Source organism: Pagrus major, chromosome 23 (assembly GCF_040436345.1).
Source record: "Pagrus major chromosome 23, Pma_NU_1.0".
Lineage (NCBI taxonomy): Eukaryota > Metazoa > Chordata > Actinopteri > Spariformes > Sparidae > Pagrus > Pagrus major.
The window spans coordinates 6,361,347-6,379,070 of NC_133237.1; the positions used below are offsets into that span (position 1 = coordinate 6,361,347).

A 17,724-nucleotide genomic window follows, 5' to 3' on the forward strand; every position below is an offset into this window, starting at 1 on the left:
GTTAGAAAATGTCTTCCCTCACAGGACACAGACATTCCCATCAGCCCCAGCTGTAGTCTGTGTCACGCTAATTATCAAACATGCTAACATGCTAAATTAAGAATATGGTTAGCATCAGCATGTAGAAATGTCATTTTGACCATGTTAGCAAGCGGACATTAGCATTTAGCTCATAACGCACCACTGTGCCTAAGTACAGCTAACAGAAGTGTATGGTTGTACAAGTACCCTACTTTTACTACAGCTTTAGTTACTAGTTACTTGACAGACAAAACATACAAAGAGCTTAAAATAAAATAAGTTTTGTTAGAAATGAAACAAAAAAATGGACTTCTACTTTCACAACTGTTAACAGCCATTTTTCTTTTCATGGTGCTGATGTGATTTTGGGAAATCTTGGAAATAATGTCAACATTTCTCACAAAAGTTCAAAATTCGGGTTAATAATGTAATGATATCAGCCTCAGGGTCCATTAGTCTTCATTGAGTAGTTACTTTGAACAGTTTAAGTACATTTTCCTCATTTCAGGATGACCTACATTAACTCTAAGTAACATTTTTAGTTATTCGTAACATATTAGTATGTTTGCTGTGTACTACTGTAATATAAAGTGGGCTGACACATGTGGGCTGACATGATAAGAAAAGTGTTGAGTCACTTGACGGTCCGCGGTCCTCAGCTTGAGTCCAGTGCAGCCGGGACAGAGTGTGAGTCAGGCTGCAGGAACCAGGAAGTCAACTCATCCTCTGGTGGTTCAACACTAAATACAGCAGCGACCAGGAGCAGTCATGTCTGCATCTGCTTCACACCCAGGTAGATCATTCTTTATGAACTGTATGTTTTTAAAGAGCTGTGTTTGTTTGTGAGGTATAACAGGAGATAAAGTCAGCGGGGCGGGTCGCATGTGCGTGTTTTCGGTATTGAGGGGAGAGAGCAGCTGCTGAAGGGCGCTGCCTGTCTGCAAATGTGATGATGCCACGATCACGTTTATATCATCTGACACTGAGTAAACAAATATCACTTTTACATGCGGGACAGAAGACTTCAAGTTATTTTACTATAATTACTATAATAAAAATGACTCTGATGAAACTTGTGCAGCTTCCTCTCTGAACATTTACACAGTACGCCCTTATAAACAAACAGCAGCATGGAGCTGATCAGCTGTTTACATGTCTCCTCTCGAGCAGAGCTGAGGCTGGTGCTGCTCGGCCGGACCGGGTCAGGAAAGACATCAGCAGTGTCCACCATCCTGGGCCTGCAGGACACCCAGCAGCAGGACACCCAGCAGCAGGACACCCAGGAGGGCCCAGAAGCTGCTGCTGTCACCCAGGGGTGCAGCAAACACAGAGGAGAGGCTGCAGGCAGGCAGGTGGGGGTGACATACACACAACACAAGGCTTCATGACTCGAGGGAGGAGGTGTTTCTTTAAGGATACATAAGAGTTCAAGTTTAAAGGGGCATTATGTAGTCAAACTCAACATTTTTGCTGATTAGTGAGGTAATGATACAAACTCAGAAATATTTATGTTATCCATAACTGAGTAAACAAGTTGTGGAACAGCTGTTTATTCAGTTATGGAAAAAATAATTGAATTATTACCTCATTAATATTAAAAATATAACAAAACAACAAAACAAAAGACTACATGATGCACCTTTAAGGATTATAACTGCAGTAAAGGATCATAATGTCCAGATCACACTTCATAAATGAGACAAATAATATGTCTGGGAACTAAGTGGTTGAATATCAATACACATACTTGTTTTTATTATTAATATTTTATTGATATTTATCTTTAGATAAATACAAAAGTTCATAAAGTAAATACATCCACACACACACACACACACACACACACACACACACACACACACACACATAGGTACAAATGGACACTAATAACGGCATACACAAGTTTAATTTCCCTAAAATATAAACCTATAAACAGTCCGTCTTCTCCTTTGTTCTTTTTTTGTTACAGTGAAAAATACAAACATAGTCAGCACACATAGAGATCCCGGGTGTAAGCCCTTCTTCAGACATGAAACAACCACAGAGACACACCTTACAAGTACCTGTGCAAAGGGGTCACCTGACAGGTCATGAGACTGCTAAAATACAAGAAAAACATGAAATACGAGACCTTACAAAGACAACTGACATGTAAAATAACCCATGTAACCTGACTACTAGTAAAAACCTGTTATTCTGTGACAGTGACAATCAGTTTGTAGGATTAATGTGCTTCAACAGCAAGAAAAACAACCTTCATGTTATGCTTCTGTCTCTCCTCTGCAGGTGGTGGTTGTCTCCAGTCCGGCCTGGTTCGACTCAGACTGCGACCCAACAGAGAGAAGAAGACACATATCCTCCTTTATCTCCTTATCCAGCCCTGGTCCACACGCCTTCCTGCTGTGTGTCCCTGTGAACCAGCCGGCTGATGGAGAGTCCAAGGCGCTGGATGTCCTGACGGAGCTGTTCGGCCCCTCTGCAGTCGGCACGCACACCATCATACTCTTCACCCACACCGAGGAGCTGGAGGAGGACGAGAGGCTGGAGGATTACCTCGTCACTTGGCGAAAGGACCTCGGGGAGCTGGTGGAAAGATGTGGCGACCGCTACCACACCCTGGAGACCCGTGGTGGAGGAGAGGCGGAGAGGAAAGCTGTTGAGGAGCTGCTGGAGAAGGTGGAGCAGGCTGTGGCGGAGAGCGGGACGCAACACTTCAGCTGCCCTCTGTACCAGGAGGCTGAGGAGAGAGTGAGGGAGAGGCAGGTGGAGGTGGCGAGACAGAGGAGAGGAGAGGAGGACTCCCCACCAGAGGACGACGTGACGGAGGAGGAAATGGAGGCAGCGCGGGAGGAGGCAGAGCGGAGCGTCGATGACTTGGACGTGGATGTGGATGGTATTTTCCCCTCTGCCAGCGTCTCACCTCCTTCGTTTCTCTGGGGCTTGTGGGAGAAGCTGACATGCTGGACCAAGTGGCTGCCCTCCTTTGTGAGAAGGGAGGCCCTGCTGGGAGCGCTGGTCGGCCTGTTTGTGGGAGGGCCGTTCGGAGGTATGATGGGGGCCACGGTGGGCTCGGTGGCTACTGAGGTGAAGAGAAGAAACACACAGAAGACCAAATGAGGGATGATCTCATGTTTATGCATTAAGTTGCACTTTATAGTCCTTTCACTGTGTTCACACACCCACCAGTGTATTACCGAGCTATTAGCTTGCAAGCTAGCAATTCTCAACAACAGTATTTATGTTTAACCACCGAGCACCAGTAGCTAGTTTCTACTTCACAGTGTGCACCTCTCTGTATAAACTGTATTATCTAATGGCTCATGCTTCATAGATCAGTAACAACTCATTATTAGAGCAACGGATGGGTTGCCAGGTTTGAAAATCCCTTTGGCTGGTGTATATGTTCCTCTAGTGTTCTGTCTTTTACAGTTAGCTTAGTTATTAATCTTGATAGCTCAACTTATTCAGAGCAAGTTACAAATGTTAATGATTAATCAGGTTGTGATCTACTACAGAGCTCCATTATGTCCGCAGATGTAACCTGCTATTTTGAGTTTTTGGCCACTTGGGAGCAGCAGAAACAAGCTTTGTGAACACCACACTGACATCACACCACCTTTTATGGTGATAATACAGATTTGTTAGTAATCTGTTGCCTATTTAAACTGACCGTAGACAAGGTTTTTCTGCTTTTAAAGCTGCTGTAAGTGATAGTTCTTATTAAAATAATTGTTAAATAGCTCTTTATTCCAACACTAATCACTGTCACAGAGTGTTGGGTCAGTGACCTTTGTCTTTGTCCTTATACAGTAAAAGAGAAAATATATGTTCTGGTAACCCTGCCCACTTTATCCAATCAGGACGGAGAACTCCACTTTGCTGCTGTGTCTGGTGATTAGCGGCTGCATGTTCACGTGACACAGGAGGGAAGGGATTGTTAACTGCAAGACGACTACGATGCTTACAGCAGCTTTAATCGTTATGAAGTAAATGTTGATTGCACAATGTAATGGCTTTGTCATAAAAACACCATCATTGTTTAGATTAGTTCCCTATAAAACTTGCTTTTACGATGCAATTTCAAGTTGTCTATTTCCGCTTTTCTGGCCATCTGATTAACACGAGTCCAGTATTTACTTACCTCTGTTTTTGTTCTTCACCAACCAGTGAGAGGGAACCAATACAATAATGAAGTTGGGGGTCAGGGAAAAACAAAACCAATTGGCTGAAAAACACTAAAAAGCTCCACAGAGCTGAGAGGAAGTGCAGAATCAGGTGATACTTGTGTTGGTTCATCGTTATAAGAAAACACTTTCACATAAAAGTGGAGATTTTATCCATTGTTAATGTAAAAATAACAAGTAGTGCAGCTTTAATTAAAAATGTACACCAGCCAAAAAGAGTCTTCACAACCTGGCAACACACAAGCTGTCTTTATAAGTGGATTATTAGATCTGTAAAAACACAATACATAATTTATCAACCATTGACATCTGATCAGTATCAACCTTTAAACCTCTTTTAGACTTTTGTGAATGCAGATGGTGGAAAAAAAAAACACTTTGTAAAGAGGCAACACCAAGAACCCACCACAGGGGGGCGCCATTGACCTTTATATCAGAGTTTACATGTATGAGCTGAATTATAAGATAATTATTTACTGCTTACCAAGCAAATAAAAGCTGCTGTTTTAAATACAATCCTGTAATACAATCCTGTTTTTTTTTCTCTGAGATGTTTTAATCCTAAATAGTTGATTTTTGTGTGATCAGGTTTTGGATATCTAATTTAAATGTGCCCAGCATTTACTAAAAGCAGCTCCGAGCATATGAAGTTTAGTTTCTACGCTGCAGTCTGAAGTCAGTGGATAAAGTTAGCTGTGGTGCAGATAAACAACATGCTGCACAGACTCAGCTGAGCTTCTCTCCCAGACTCTGTCCTCCTCATACACAATGGCAGGTTATGGCTTTGACATTGATGTAATTGATACTCTGCTAAAACCGTCAGTCACAACCCATCCTTACATCTCTCTCTCTTGTTGCTCTCTCTCTACACTGCCGCCGGCTCTGCCTCAGGAACAGCTAGGCGTTTCCGAATGTGGGTGGTCCGGCCGGGCCGGGGTGGGAGGGGAGGGAGGGGAGGAGAGGGAGAGAATTAGCCCAGCTCTCATGTTTCCCAAAAAGAGAGGGGAGGGAGGGAGAGACAGGAGAAAGAGAGAGTTGGGAGAGAGTGAGTGAGAAGCAGTGAATGCCAGGGAGAGGAGAGAGAGAGAGAGAGAGAGAGAGAGTCAAAGGCAGAGAATAAGCTGTGGGACTACATCTGTCCTCCAGATGTGGCCTCCACAGTTGTCTGAAACAGGAAAAAAAAGAAGGTTTTAAAAGTAAAGGAAAATTAGTGCTAAACAGTTTTTTATTGTCAGGGATTACACATACAGTACAGGCTACAGTATACAGCGCCGGCTTAACAGTCCACCAGCCGGGATACGCTGCTTTTTTCTTCTCTTTATGAAACTGCAGTGAAACAGCAACACTGGACCCCTTGAAGTTAATGTATATGAGAGAACACCTGTCCAAATATTATTCAGTCTTAGTGGATACACATCACGGATAAGACGGAGGGAGAAATGATAGAGTCGGCATTATGGAGGAGAAAATTAATGAGAATTTTTTTGGAGGTGAATTTGTTTCTTCAGGAGGAGACGGGACTCGAAAGTATCAGAGATCAGAAGTAGCACAAATCAAGGGCCCAGTTCTGAGTCAAGAGTGTCGGCAGCGGCCAATATCAGTTCTGGAAGATGAGACTTCATCAGGACGGAGAGAGAGGAAAAAAAACAGGGAGTTGATTTGTGCCTGTGTGTCTAAGCAGAGCCAGAATCTGAACAAACATGTGAGGGAATCACCAGTGAGCCATCATTAACACACAGGCTGTAACTCCTGCTCCTCTCCCTCGCTGCACAAAAAATGTTGTTCCAAGGGCCTTGTGGTCCCTCGCCTGGATCGGAGGGGCCGTCCACTGTGAGGACGTGGACGCCGCAATATTTTTCTGTTATCATCGCGCCCTATGGGTTGGAAAAGACAGCAAACCAAAGGAAAATAAACAACATGACACAGTTTTTCCTTAACAGCACAGGGCTGCTTCCTCTGGCTGCTGGTTTACATGGACATCACACTTTTATCATTACATGCTCCCAACTGTTCGTCTTCAGGGGGATAATAGCAGGAGTAGTTCGTAACATTCATTATTTCACATCTATATATTTAAACTAAATGATTAAATCAGTTTGATTAATACAAACTGTTAAGAGCTCCTAAGAAAAGAACAAAAACGTGACTTTTTAATTAATAAAAGGACGATAATATGCTCCGAGTTATCTTTTAATTTGAAAAATGATATTTAAACCTAATTTATAACTGAACGGCAAACGTATTAGTTTATTTTTAGACATTTAAAAAGTGCAGCAGTATGTTGAGTTAGGAAGAATAAACTGTCCGCATGAAACGGATCAAACTGAAGCAATGAGATCCACGAGAGAGAAATTAAAATACCATAAAGATCAAATGTATAATATTCATCCTCACAAGCCAAGAGGACTTTGTTAACAATGTGACCTCAGGCAGTAATCTTCCTATCTGATCCCAGGTCAGCGTGTTGCCAGCAGGGCTGAGACAGCGGTGTCCACCGGCCGACTCTGTGCTCCTCCGTCTGGGTGTGCTCGCTGTGAGCCCTCTCATCTTTTTCCCATTAGTGCTGTTTTCATGGCGTGAGCGTGTGTGGCTGCAATTGTTTATGAAGCAATGTTTGCCCCATCCGACTGTGTGTTTGTGTATGTCTGTCTGTGCGTGCGTGCATGTGTGTGTGTGTGTGTGCCCAACGTGGATTTATGTAACAAGCTGCCGAGGATATCATAGAAAATAAAATACAATGACAGTATGATTAATTGTATTTATTATTTACTTAATTCAGTTATTGTAGTCCACAAAAAGTTGTGAATAAATTGTTCAAGTGTGTTGAATAATAATTTTTAACAATATGAGCTGGAAAATTTAAAGCGGTTCACAACCTTATTTTTTTTTTTACATAAACCCTACAGCTCCATTAGACTGAGTCAATAAACACCAGCCATGTTCCAGGTCTGTTCACATGAACTGATGTTAAACTGGATGTTATTTAAGACTATTAACTATATAAAAGTGGATATTGTTTCATACAGTTGAGCTGTCAGTGCTTCAGTTTGCATTGTAACTAGTAGCAGAAGCTTGATGTCAGATGTCAGCCGTCATCTTTATCTCAGGAGATAAAGGCTCGAACCTTTTAACACAACTAAACTTAAAAGTGGACCACAGGCCGAACACAAACACCTCCTGTGTTGTACTGTTAAGATGCAAAATGGTACTTTACTGAAGCCCTGAGAGGAAAGTGTGATTTAAATTGTCTCTCCTGTGTTAATGACTGAAGGAACACATGACAGAATAATCTTACATTTTTTCACCTGGCTCTCCGGGTTTCAGTCGTACTGGGACCCCAATTTCCTTTAACTTCCTGCACACATAAATAATAATAATTAGGGGCCCTACGTATTTAAAGAGCATTTGTAGCTCACAAAAAACAACATAAACAGTAATTCCTACTATAGTTTATATTATTATTATTATTATTATTATTATTATTATTGTTGTGAATTATTCTGTTTTTTTTCTCTCAGTACAAACATCCTTTGGGCTGAATCAGTCCTTATTGTGGGCCAACTTTGGCCCGCGGGCCCCACAGTGGGCAGCCCTGATCTCACTATCTTTTAACCATCTATTACTTATAACTACTTCAACTGTTAATCTATTACTATTAACTAACTTTTGAGGATTCATCCATCAAGCGATAGACGATTTAAACCATTTAGCCATTATTTTTAGCTAGACTAATGATTTCAACTGTTCATATTACTTTTTTTTTTTTTTTTTTTTTACAATTTCAACCACTTTCAACCAACTTTTAGATAGGCTAACATTTTCAATAATTATCCATCACTTATAGCTAACGTTTTCAGCTACTTATACAAAACTTTGAGCCAACGTTTTCAGCTATTTATCCAAAACTTTTAAGCTGAAAGTTATGTATAAATTGGTTGAAGACACTAGCTAAATGTTTTAGCTAACGTTTACAACTATTTATCTATTAATTTTAGCAAACGCTTTTAACCACTTACACATTACTTTTAAGCTAAAACTAATATTTATGTGGTTGAAAGTACTAGCTAAAAGTTTTAGCTGACGTTTACAACCATTAACACATTGGGCTACTTTTAGCTAACGATTTTAACTGCTTATCCTCTTCTTCAAGCTAACTTCATGTTTAGACTTCTCTGCTAGCTTGCTAACTGGTTTTCCAGCATGCAACCTTTGGTTTTGAGTTTCACAGTTAATACACATTTTAATTCAATCATAATTTCAAAACAGTTGATCTACACCCTGTGGAAACTGTCGAAGCAGCCCCCGGAGGTCACATTCTTGTGTTTGGGTAATCACTGTACTGATCACTGAGTATCTCCAAACAGCAACAGGCAGAAATAACACTGACTTATAGAATAACTTGCTTAAAGTGATCCTTAAAAAACAGAATACGTCTCCTAATGTACAGAAGCTGACAGAGAAAACGTATGTGTGTAGTATCTGACCTGCTGCAGATGATTGTGTCAGATACTGAAGCAGCTGACATAAAGAAGCCTGCATCCTCCATGATGTGACCAGAACCTGTCTGAACACAGAACAAGGTGTCAGGAGGTGTCAGACGGTGGAAAAAAAAAAAAACCTAAACAGGAAAGAAGCCCCCAGACAACATGAATACAAGATTACACACAGCTGCTGAGGTTAGGGCTCCAGTGGACACACACACACACACACACACACACACACACACACACACACACACATTTACCAGCAGCTGTACCGCTTTCGGGGATAGGACAGGACCGACTCAAGTGGAGGTGAGCTGGGTGAACCGGCCCAGCATGAGAGTCACCTTTCTTACCTCACGCTGGGTCGGCCTGACCTGAGCCCGGTCCAGATGTCTCAGTCTCAGTCTCATGGACGGAGACTTTCAGGGAAGAAGAAGAAGAAGAAGAAGACAAAGGAGGAGGAGGAGGAGGAGGAGGAGGACTGAGGACTTGGGTAATGTTGTGTGGTCTGGTTCAGGTTTGCACGCCCTGCCGTCATCCTCCCTGTTTAAAGGGGAAACTCTAAATATGGTCGCCACATTTGTGTCATTTATTTCCAGTCTTACAACCCTAACACACGTTCTGTCACTTGGATACCAAAAAAAAAAAAAAAAAAAAGGCATGTGGGTTTGAGTAATACCCCCTGGTGAGACGTCAAAATCAGACGACATGAAATGAGTTCCAGTTAGGCTCGGTTCTGTGCCAAGGGGGGACGGATGAGCAGCGAGCAGGAGGCTGAGGTCGTGGGCCTGTGTGTGTCTAACAGCCTGCGCACTACTGTGTGGACGGACGAGGGTGGCAATTACATCAGGAAGAGGAAGAAGTTGAGCTGTTATGGAGCTTTACTCACGATCCACGGGAGGATGAGGAGATAACAGTGAGTAAAACAAGACGCAGAGCCGGAGTTGTGTTTGTGTGACAGCTCCGAGGAGTTAGCGGTCTCACACCACACCTCCTGCAACAGATGGGCTTTGAACGCAGCAGGGGGGTTGAGGGGAGAAGCTTCAGTCAGGACACAAGACAACTTACTACTCGTGGAGCTGTGGTGCGTGCGCTTGATGGCCCCTGAGCGCGCCATAATTGATGAATAGTGTGGTCCACATTAAGTGACATGCGCCGTTGGCTGTAAGTGGGTGCGATGATTTGGGGGCCCCGTTTGAAGCTGTGGGGCCATGAGCTGTGTTTGAACCGTCAGCAGAGATCCCTCGTCTCTGTAAGGGACACCAGCCTGTGGTTTGGTCACACACACACACACACACACACAAACAAACACGCACGCTCGCGCTCTCCAGCTCTATTACAGGGGTTTTGGGGGAGGTGGTTGTATTATTCCTGCTGCAACACTGACTTTAACTCAACGCAGATCTGACCCGAGCTCGTTCTCCTCCACTTGTGCTCCATTGGATCAAGTCTTAATCCAGCTCCTCGCCACATGAATGGGAGACACAGAGAGGAGCTGCACTCGCTCCCGCCACATACATCAGATGTCACTCAGGTCCACATGCTGTCATGCAGCTTCTGATGGGTATCGCCGTGTCATATGAAAGCCGAGGGGAGCTTAATGGAGGCCCAGAAAAGACCAGAGCTGGAGACAGACGAGCAGGGAGATTGGAGCCACGTCTCGTGCAGATATACAGCATGTGTCCTCAACCTGGAACTGATCTTGTGTTCACCCTGTTGTTTTCACAGATCCACACATCATCCGCCAGGAAAGCCCAGAGGAGCTGACCCGTGACACCACTTCAGAGCCGCTGTGCACAAAGCAATCTCTAAATAGGAGCGTCTTAGGAGACACTTTACAGTAAAGCTATGACTAACAAACCCAAAGCACCTCAAAACAAGGCTGGGACGCGTCCAACTCCCATCACAGCAACACGAGCTCCCGCTCTCAGCCAGACACATAATAACTCCCGCTCAAGGGCCCGTTGTTGTCATATCTTTTCAAAGGATGCCAAACCCAAAACACACGCTCCGCTCACACACGACCTTGAGCTAACAAGGGATGCAGGCGAAGCTTTCAGGGCTTTTCCACCAGACAAGCAGATCGCGGGACAGAGGCTCGATGTTTGGTGTGTGTCACGGTCCAGCTCCCACGCAGTGGAAACACACAGGGGCCCCGGGGTGGTGCTACTGAGGCCCCCCTGATCATCCAGGGGTAGACTCGCCCTTCAATCTCCATCTGAAATGAGAGACAGGCCATCGGTGCAACAGGGACGGGCCTCTGATTTGTTCTGTGGTCCGTTTGAAAGCATCCTGCAGCAGAGAGGAGACATGACAGGAGAAACAAGATGAAGATGTGCGCTGCAGCGGAATCAAAAAGTGGAGATTTTTATAAAAGCTCAAACAATATCATCTGTCACAGAAGAATGAAATGTTCCAAGGATGTTAAAGTCAAAGATTTCAATGTCATAAAGTGAATCACAAATGTTCCTGAACACTTTTTGGATCTGGATGTTGCTGTCAGACGCACAGTGATCAAAGGACATGTTCAAACCCTCCCATAACATCGTCTTTACACAAATGTGTTTCAGCTTGTGCATGGTTTGGTTTGTGCACGGGCGTGGGCCGGAGAGAGGGACGGAGTGTGTGAGAGACAAATCGTGAGAGAAACAGACAGATTGTGGTGGCTTTGATGTGAGGCTCGGAGCTCGTGGCCTCAGAATAGATACTAGGTGGAAAAAAAACCGAAAAGGCAAAATATCACAGGGCAGATATCTGTGTGCAGACCACTACAGTAGACTCACAAATGGCTCACACACACTCATTCATGTGTGCAGACGATCGAGATGTCAATCACCGGGAGTGATGAAGGAGAGAGCAGTTTTTTCTCTCCTATATCCTCGAGCGTAGCAGACAACTGACACGCCTTTAAAGGGAAACAAAACAGCCCCGACCACATCTAGATCATGTTGTATTCTCTTCTCCTCAGAGGAAACTTGTGTGATCACAAGTCTGCCACCAATATGCTCCACACATGTCCAACTCCTCCACTCCACTGGCTTTTTTTGAGGAATTTTTTGCTTTCGGGCACAAATCTATTTATCTGTGCTTGAGCTCTATGTGTCCTGCATATTATGGGAAGGCAGAGTCATGGCGAATGCTGACAGCCCGTCACTTAGCGCTGACTTGATGGCTTTTTTATCAATAGCACACACAGTCAGCAGTATGAGGCCCTAAATCAGAGGTTCCCAACCTGAAGTACCCTCACAGCACTGTCAGATGAACTCAAGTACCCTTCCATCAACACGATTTACAGTATACATTTCATATTGCTACTTTTGTTTTCATATAAATCAACTGTCAGTGACTTTCAGCCATTTATCTATTATTTTTTAAATGATCTAAATCATTTATCTACTATTTTTAGCTTTGTCTCCATTCATCCATCACTGTTAGCTCGGCTACAACAACTTTATCCATTACTTTGAGCTTTTTCACCACAGGCCTACTTTTAATGATATAAACAGACCAGTTCAACTGTTTATCCATTTGAATTATTTCATATCCATTTCAATTATTTTCAGAATTTATCTGCTACTTTTAGCTGTCATTTCAATTATTCATTAGCCTAATATGTTGCTTTTAGCTAACGTTTTTAACTGTTAATAGCCTACTTTTAGCTAACTCCTTTCATTGCTAATTCTTCTTGTAAATGTTCTCACTGTTGATCCATTAGGCTACTTTCAGATAACTCTTTTAACCTTTAATCTTTTAGCCAAGGCTACTTTCAGTTAAATGTTTTAACTTTACCATAATATGTTATTTTAAGCCACAGTTCTAGCTCACTTTTTTAACTGTTAATACTTTTAGCTACAGGCTTGTAGCTAAATGTTCTAGCCGTTAATACATTAGGGCTGCTTTTAGCTAACTTTTTTGCAAACTGTTTTAACCATGAATTTGTCAGCTTACTTTTAGCTAAATATTTTAGCCATTAGCCTAATACTTTATTTAAGCTAACTATTTCAACTGTTAATCCATTACCTTTAGCTAATTGTTTTAAGCATTGATATTGTACTTTTAGCTACAGTTTTAACTTACTTTTTTAACTCTTGACACTTTTAGCGAACTATTTTCAAATGTTCTACCTGTTAATCCATTAGGCTACTTTAAGCTAACTGTTTTTGTAAGCTGTTTTGACCATTGATCTGCTACTTTCGGTTAAATGTTTTAATTTCATAAAATAGATGTAGCACAAAGGACTCAAACATGGGCCTAGTTTCATTTTTTTAAACTCTTGTGTTTTAAAAAAAGACAATGAATTTACCTTGTAGCCTAATATGTTACTTTTAGCTACAGTTTTCGCTTACCGTTTACACCATTAATCCATTAGCCTACTTTTATCTTGCAAACCATTAATCATAGATGGATTTTTTCCTTCACGTCATTTCTATTTTGTTCAGATTAGATGAACTACTTCACTTTTTATTTTTTCCACGTACCCCCTGTGGTGACAGTCAGCCTGGTTGGGAACCACTGGTCCATATCAGTGGAACACTCAGAAGACTCATGATGTAGACGTGCAAACGGATCCTGCAGATATGAGGCACATCAAGCGCACGTCAATGTTTTTTCAATCTAAAATCTAAGATTACTTCATGTTTGAGCCTGATGCCAGACCCCAGTCACAGCCAACATCTGAATACACCATCACTCACTGAAATATTACAGACATCAGAAACTCACAAGCAGCGTGGATCTGAGAAATGAATCCACATATTCACACGACTCGTCTAATAATTAACGGATGCTATGACTCAACATGGTCACAGCACCGTAATTATCTTCGGAGGCTGTCATATTTATTTAACTAGGAAGCTAAGACTGCTGAAGTCCAGCCATGTCGTATGTTAGATCGTGTCAGATTGAAACCATGCCACATTAAGCTGATTATTTTCCCTCTCTGTCTCTCTCTGTTGAGGCAGGGTGGTCCCCACTCTGGCTCCGGCCTGGTGTGTGTGTGTGTGTGTGTGCGTGAGACTGTCACAACAACATGACCCCCGGAAAATCTCTAACATACACACTAACTCTGCTCAGACACGCACAACGACACCAGAGACCGTGCATTTATACATGCACACACACCGAACTGTGTCCCGTCTGCAGGGACAGAAACAACAAGGCTGCCATTGACACTGACCCTCACCTCCATCCCATCTCTCCACCCCCGGGCCCTCATCACCCTCCCACGTTGCCCCGGGCCCTGCGTTGGCCACAGGGCCCGAGAATGCGGTTCAGGTGCAGGACTCTGCTGTTTCCAATTAGCGAGGTATAAATTAGCATCACTCTCTCCTGTCCTCTCTCCAAACATTGCTGTCTCTTCATCCTTGTCGACCCTCCACACTTCACTCTGCCTCTGACCTCCCGCCTGCATCGCTCCGACACATAAATTCACCTCCTTTATGGCTGTTGTCGGCAACCTCTGCACTCCCCTAACTCATGCTCTGTGCCGTTAATGTGCAGTGCATTTGGTATAAAACCCTCCATTTCAGTCAATGAGAGTATAAATCCATTCTCACATGTCAGACTTTGAAAGGAATATAACTTCTGGTTTTTACTGTACAGTCTGGTTACTGTAACAGAGATATTTCACAGAAGACAAGGACATAACCTGACACATGCGCTGCACATTGCGGCAAGGCGAAGACTGATAAGGTTACACTGAGACTCAATTACTCCGCAGGAGGAAATGTAGCCTTTATTCGCCGACTTATTAACCGGTGTGTTTGCGAGCGTTCTCCTCCACAGGTCAGTCTGTTAAACTGAGTGTTATTTTTCCAGGGCGGAGAGATCAGCTGCAGTGTAGCCAAGTAGGACCTGAGGTCACCCTGGTACTGAGAGTTCACATCTGTTCAAATAAATCCTCCACTGTGCCATCAGCAGTAAAAACACACACACACGCACACACACACACACACACACACACACACACACACACACACACACACACACATGCATGCAGTGGTGGAAGAAACTATCTACTCAAGTACTGCACTTGAATACACATTACTTTTCAGATTAACATTCACTACACACATACATTTTCATAATAATTGTATGCACTGTTATATATTAAATATAGATTAAATTAAACTGATGAAAGATTATGGAGTAGCTCAGTTTATTTGAAAAACAATAAATTATGATTAAAATATTAACAAAACAGCTGTAACACCTGGAGACTGTGAACTACATTGTATGATTGAGCGTCTGAAAGTAATTAGCTAGCTAGAAGAAAAGTTTAAAAGTAATGTTAAATGTTTACAATGGCAGAAATATTGAATACTTAAAGTTACAGATACAGTAGATAGTGGAAAAAGTTGTCTAGCTGATAGTATTGGATAATCTTTTGCAGTAGCGTAGACCTTCAGATAAATAGATACATATGTAAAAGTAATGTACAGAAACAGTAGTTTGGTAAAAACCGCTGCTCAGCTGCTCAGCGCTACTTCTGGAGGAATAAACAGCTGGAGTCACATCGGATTCTTCTCTACAGACACACACAGGACCTCGGCGTCTGTTTGGGGTGAATAAACACAAATGATCCTGCGATCAAAACTCGCTTCGCTGGTGTTGAATACATCATTAAACAACGATCACTGCTGATAAAACTCAAGCAGAGTGTTTCACAGACGAGCTAATGCTTTAAGATCTTATCCACATTTAGTTTAGTCTTGTTCGCCAACCTCCCGATACTGGAAGCAGCGTTGGGCGACCAAATGAAACACACCGTTGCCTTGGGTAAACTTGTGGATTTAGTACACAGCTCAACAAAATATATGACAAAGGAGACAAGTCATTTTTAGACATTTGAAAGCAGAATTCTTACATATTATATCTTTAAAGCTCCTGTTTGTAAGATTGCTACATTTTGATACATTAAATAACATCAAGAATAACAACAATAAATTCAAATGAATACATTAGGAACATGATGGTGTGTCGATGAAGGGGTTAAATTAGTCAGAGCCGATAGTTAGTCAGTTAAAATTAGCTCCACTTTGACCTGGTACAGCAGTAGACTAGGTAATAATACATAATAGCACAACAACACAAACTACAGGGGCTTTTTATTTTACTTAAAACATTAAATACATTTTAATAATAACACTTTCTACATTACATTCCTGCTTCACCTTGAATCTGACTCCCTCCTCCAACACTGTTATGGAGACTTGCAGAAATGCCAGTATCCACACTCCAACACTTCAACACACGTTCTCTCACAAAAGCAAACACGCCATCAAAAAAAAGTAACAAATGCCACAGCAATATTTCATCATTCACTTTTTTTTCACATTCCAGACTCTGGCACCTGTCATGACTGCTGCGGTTTCTCTTTTTTTCTTTTTTACAAGCTCGGGCTGCTGTTACAGAGAACACAGCACACGGGAGGGAAATTTACAGAGCGTGTCCTCCTCAGGCCGAGCAGTGTTCACAGGGATCAAATACTCCCAAGGTGTAGTGTGTGCGTGTGTGTGTGTGTGTGTGTGTGTGTATAACTATATTCCTCTCAACCACCACCGGAGCTGCAGCCACAACCTTTTTTTTTTTTTTTTACAGAGCCCAGGACCTCAGTGTGCCCTCGGAGTTTTGTCTTTATGAGCTCTAGCTCATCCCTCGACTTGTAGAGAAAACAAGAGCAGAGCAGCTTTTATAGGACTCCCGGGGAAAACACAAAGAAGGAGGCAGCAAAAAAAGAAGAGCGAATGTTTTGAGGAGTTAGTTTAAGGCTTCTGCTCCCTGACGGATGGCAGCAGAGGAGGAGACTGATAGATGAGGTCAAAGGGTCAGCGAGAGGATTAGACCTTCTGCTGCCTTCAAGATTTTTTAGAGAAATGTTTCGAAAAAGAAGTGAAGATGAAGACAGTGAAGAGGAGGGTGTGAACTTTCCCCCACCGACACGAGCTCACTTATGTGGGCTCCCTCCTCCACGGGAGTCCCGAGGATAAACACTGTTCGTTTAACATCTTTCACCTCTTCTGCTGACCTCACTTCATCCCTCCTTTTTCACCATCATCTCTCTCTCCCTCTCTAGAAAACTTTCTCTCCTTCAGCCCTCCTTGTTATTTCCTTTCTCTCTCTCGCTCTCGGTCCAGATGTTTGGCCCGGCAGCAGCGGCAGCAGACGCAGTGAGAGAGAGGACCCGGGGCTAAGTGGTGGAGATCTCCAGCGTGGACTGGAATGCTGACCCTCTATCCATCTCCATCAGCGGAGGCGCATTTGTTTGACTTGAGATGTGATTGTGTTTTCTCTTCCCCACACCTGCAGCTTCCTCTGAACCATGTTCCTTCCTCCCCCCACCTCTTTCTTTCTCTGGACTCTCTGGACTCTCACTGATCAATTGCTCTAACTTGGAAAAACACTCATCCAGCTGCTACTGCTTTTTTCCTCATGTGCTCGACTCTCCCTCTCAACCAGAGGAAGAGCTGCAGTTCATCTCAAGCGACGGGAAGTATCGTAATGAAATGAAGTCATGAAACGAAGCAGGCGCGCTCGGTCCACTGACAGCTCCTGTCTCTTTCTGCTGTTTGTTGTCACTTGCGCTTTGATTGACTGCTGCGAGAGCGATCCTCTAGGGGGGAGTAGCGTCGTTATCGGAGGCAGCTCATGTGGGATCTGCATAAAATAATAAACCTCCTCTGTGTTATGATGGTGTTTCTCTCCAGGCATTGTGACTCTCAACAAACTGTGGTTTGGTGCAGATCAAACGTTCCCCCTCGTTTTTTGAATTTATCATGCAGCACACCCGCCCTCATTAGTCAATGGCACTCAGCAAGTTGTAGCGTCTAATTCTGCGGGGCTGCCCAAACTTATCACCCTTCATTTCAACATGGTGGGCTGCCCCGTCGCTGGAACCCTCTCAAGCTGTTCCAGACATCTGACAACAGCCACATTTATTTATTGACTTCATTTCGCTCACGGGGCGGCCTTTACAGCTCCCTCGAGTGATGCAGACTTAATGTAGAACTGTTCATTGCTCGTGAGTGTTTTTTCAC

General features: G+C 43.0%; 1 protein-coding gene across 1 annotated transcript; it reads left to right on the forward strand.

The window, feature by feature from the left end:
* Nucleotides 1–662: 662 nt before the first annotated feature.
* Nucleotides 663–4,721, forward strand: LOC141019693 (GTPase IMAP family member 9). Its single transcript, XM_073494679.1, has 3 exons — nt 663–814; nt 1,192–1,373; nt 2,308–4,721. Exons 1-3 carry the CDS (start codon nt 790–792, stop codon nt 3,136–3,138), a joined length of 1,038 nt encoding a protein of 345 aa, XP_073350780.1. The 5' UTR covers nt 663–789; the 3' UTR covers nt 3,139–4,721.
* The last annotated feature ends 13,003 nt before the right edge of the window (nt 4,722–17,724 follow it).

What these genes read in the sequence shown, in the direction of transcription:
- LOC141019693 (XM_073494679.1), top strand. Translation starts at nt 790, where the DNA reads ATGTCTGCATCTGCTTCACACCCAG. An exon ending in TGCATCTGCTTCACACCCAG is followed by an intron (nt 815 to 1,191) that starts GTAGATCATTCT and finishes CCTCTCGAGCAG; the next exon opens with AGCTGAGGCTGGTGCTGCTC. An exon ending in GAGAGGCTGCAGGCAGGCAG is followed by an intron (nt 1,374 to 2,307) that starts GTGGGGGTGACA and finishes TCTCCTCTGCAG; the next exon opens with GTGGTGGTTGTCTCCAGTCC.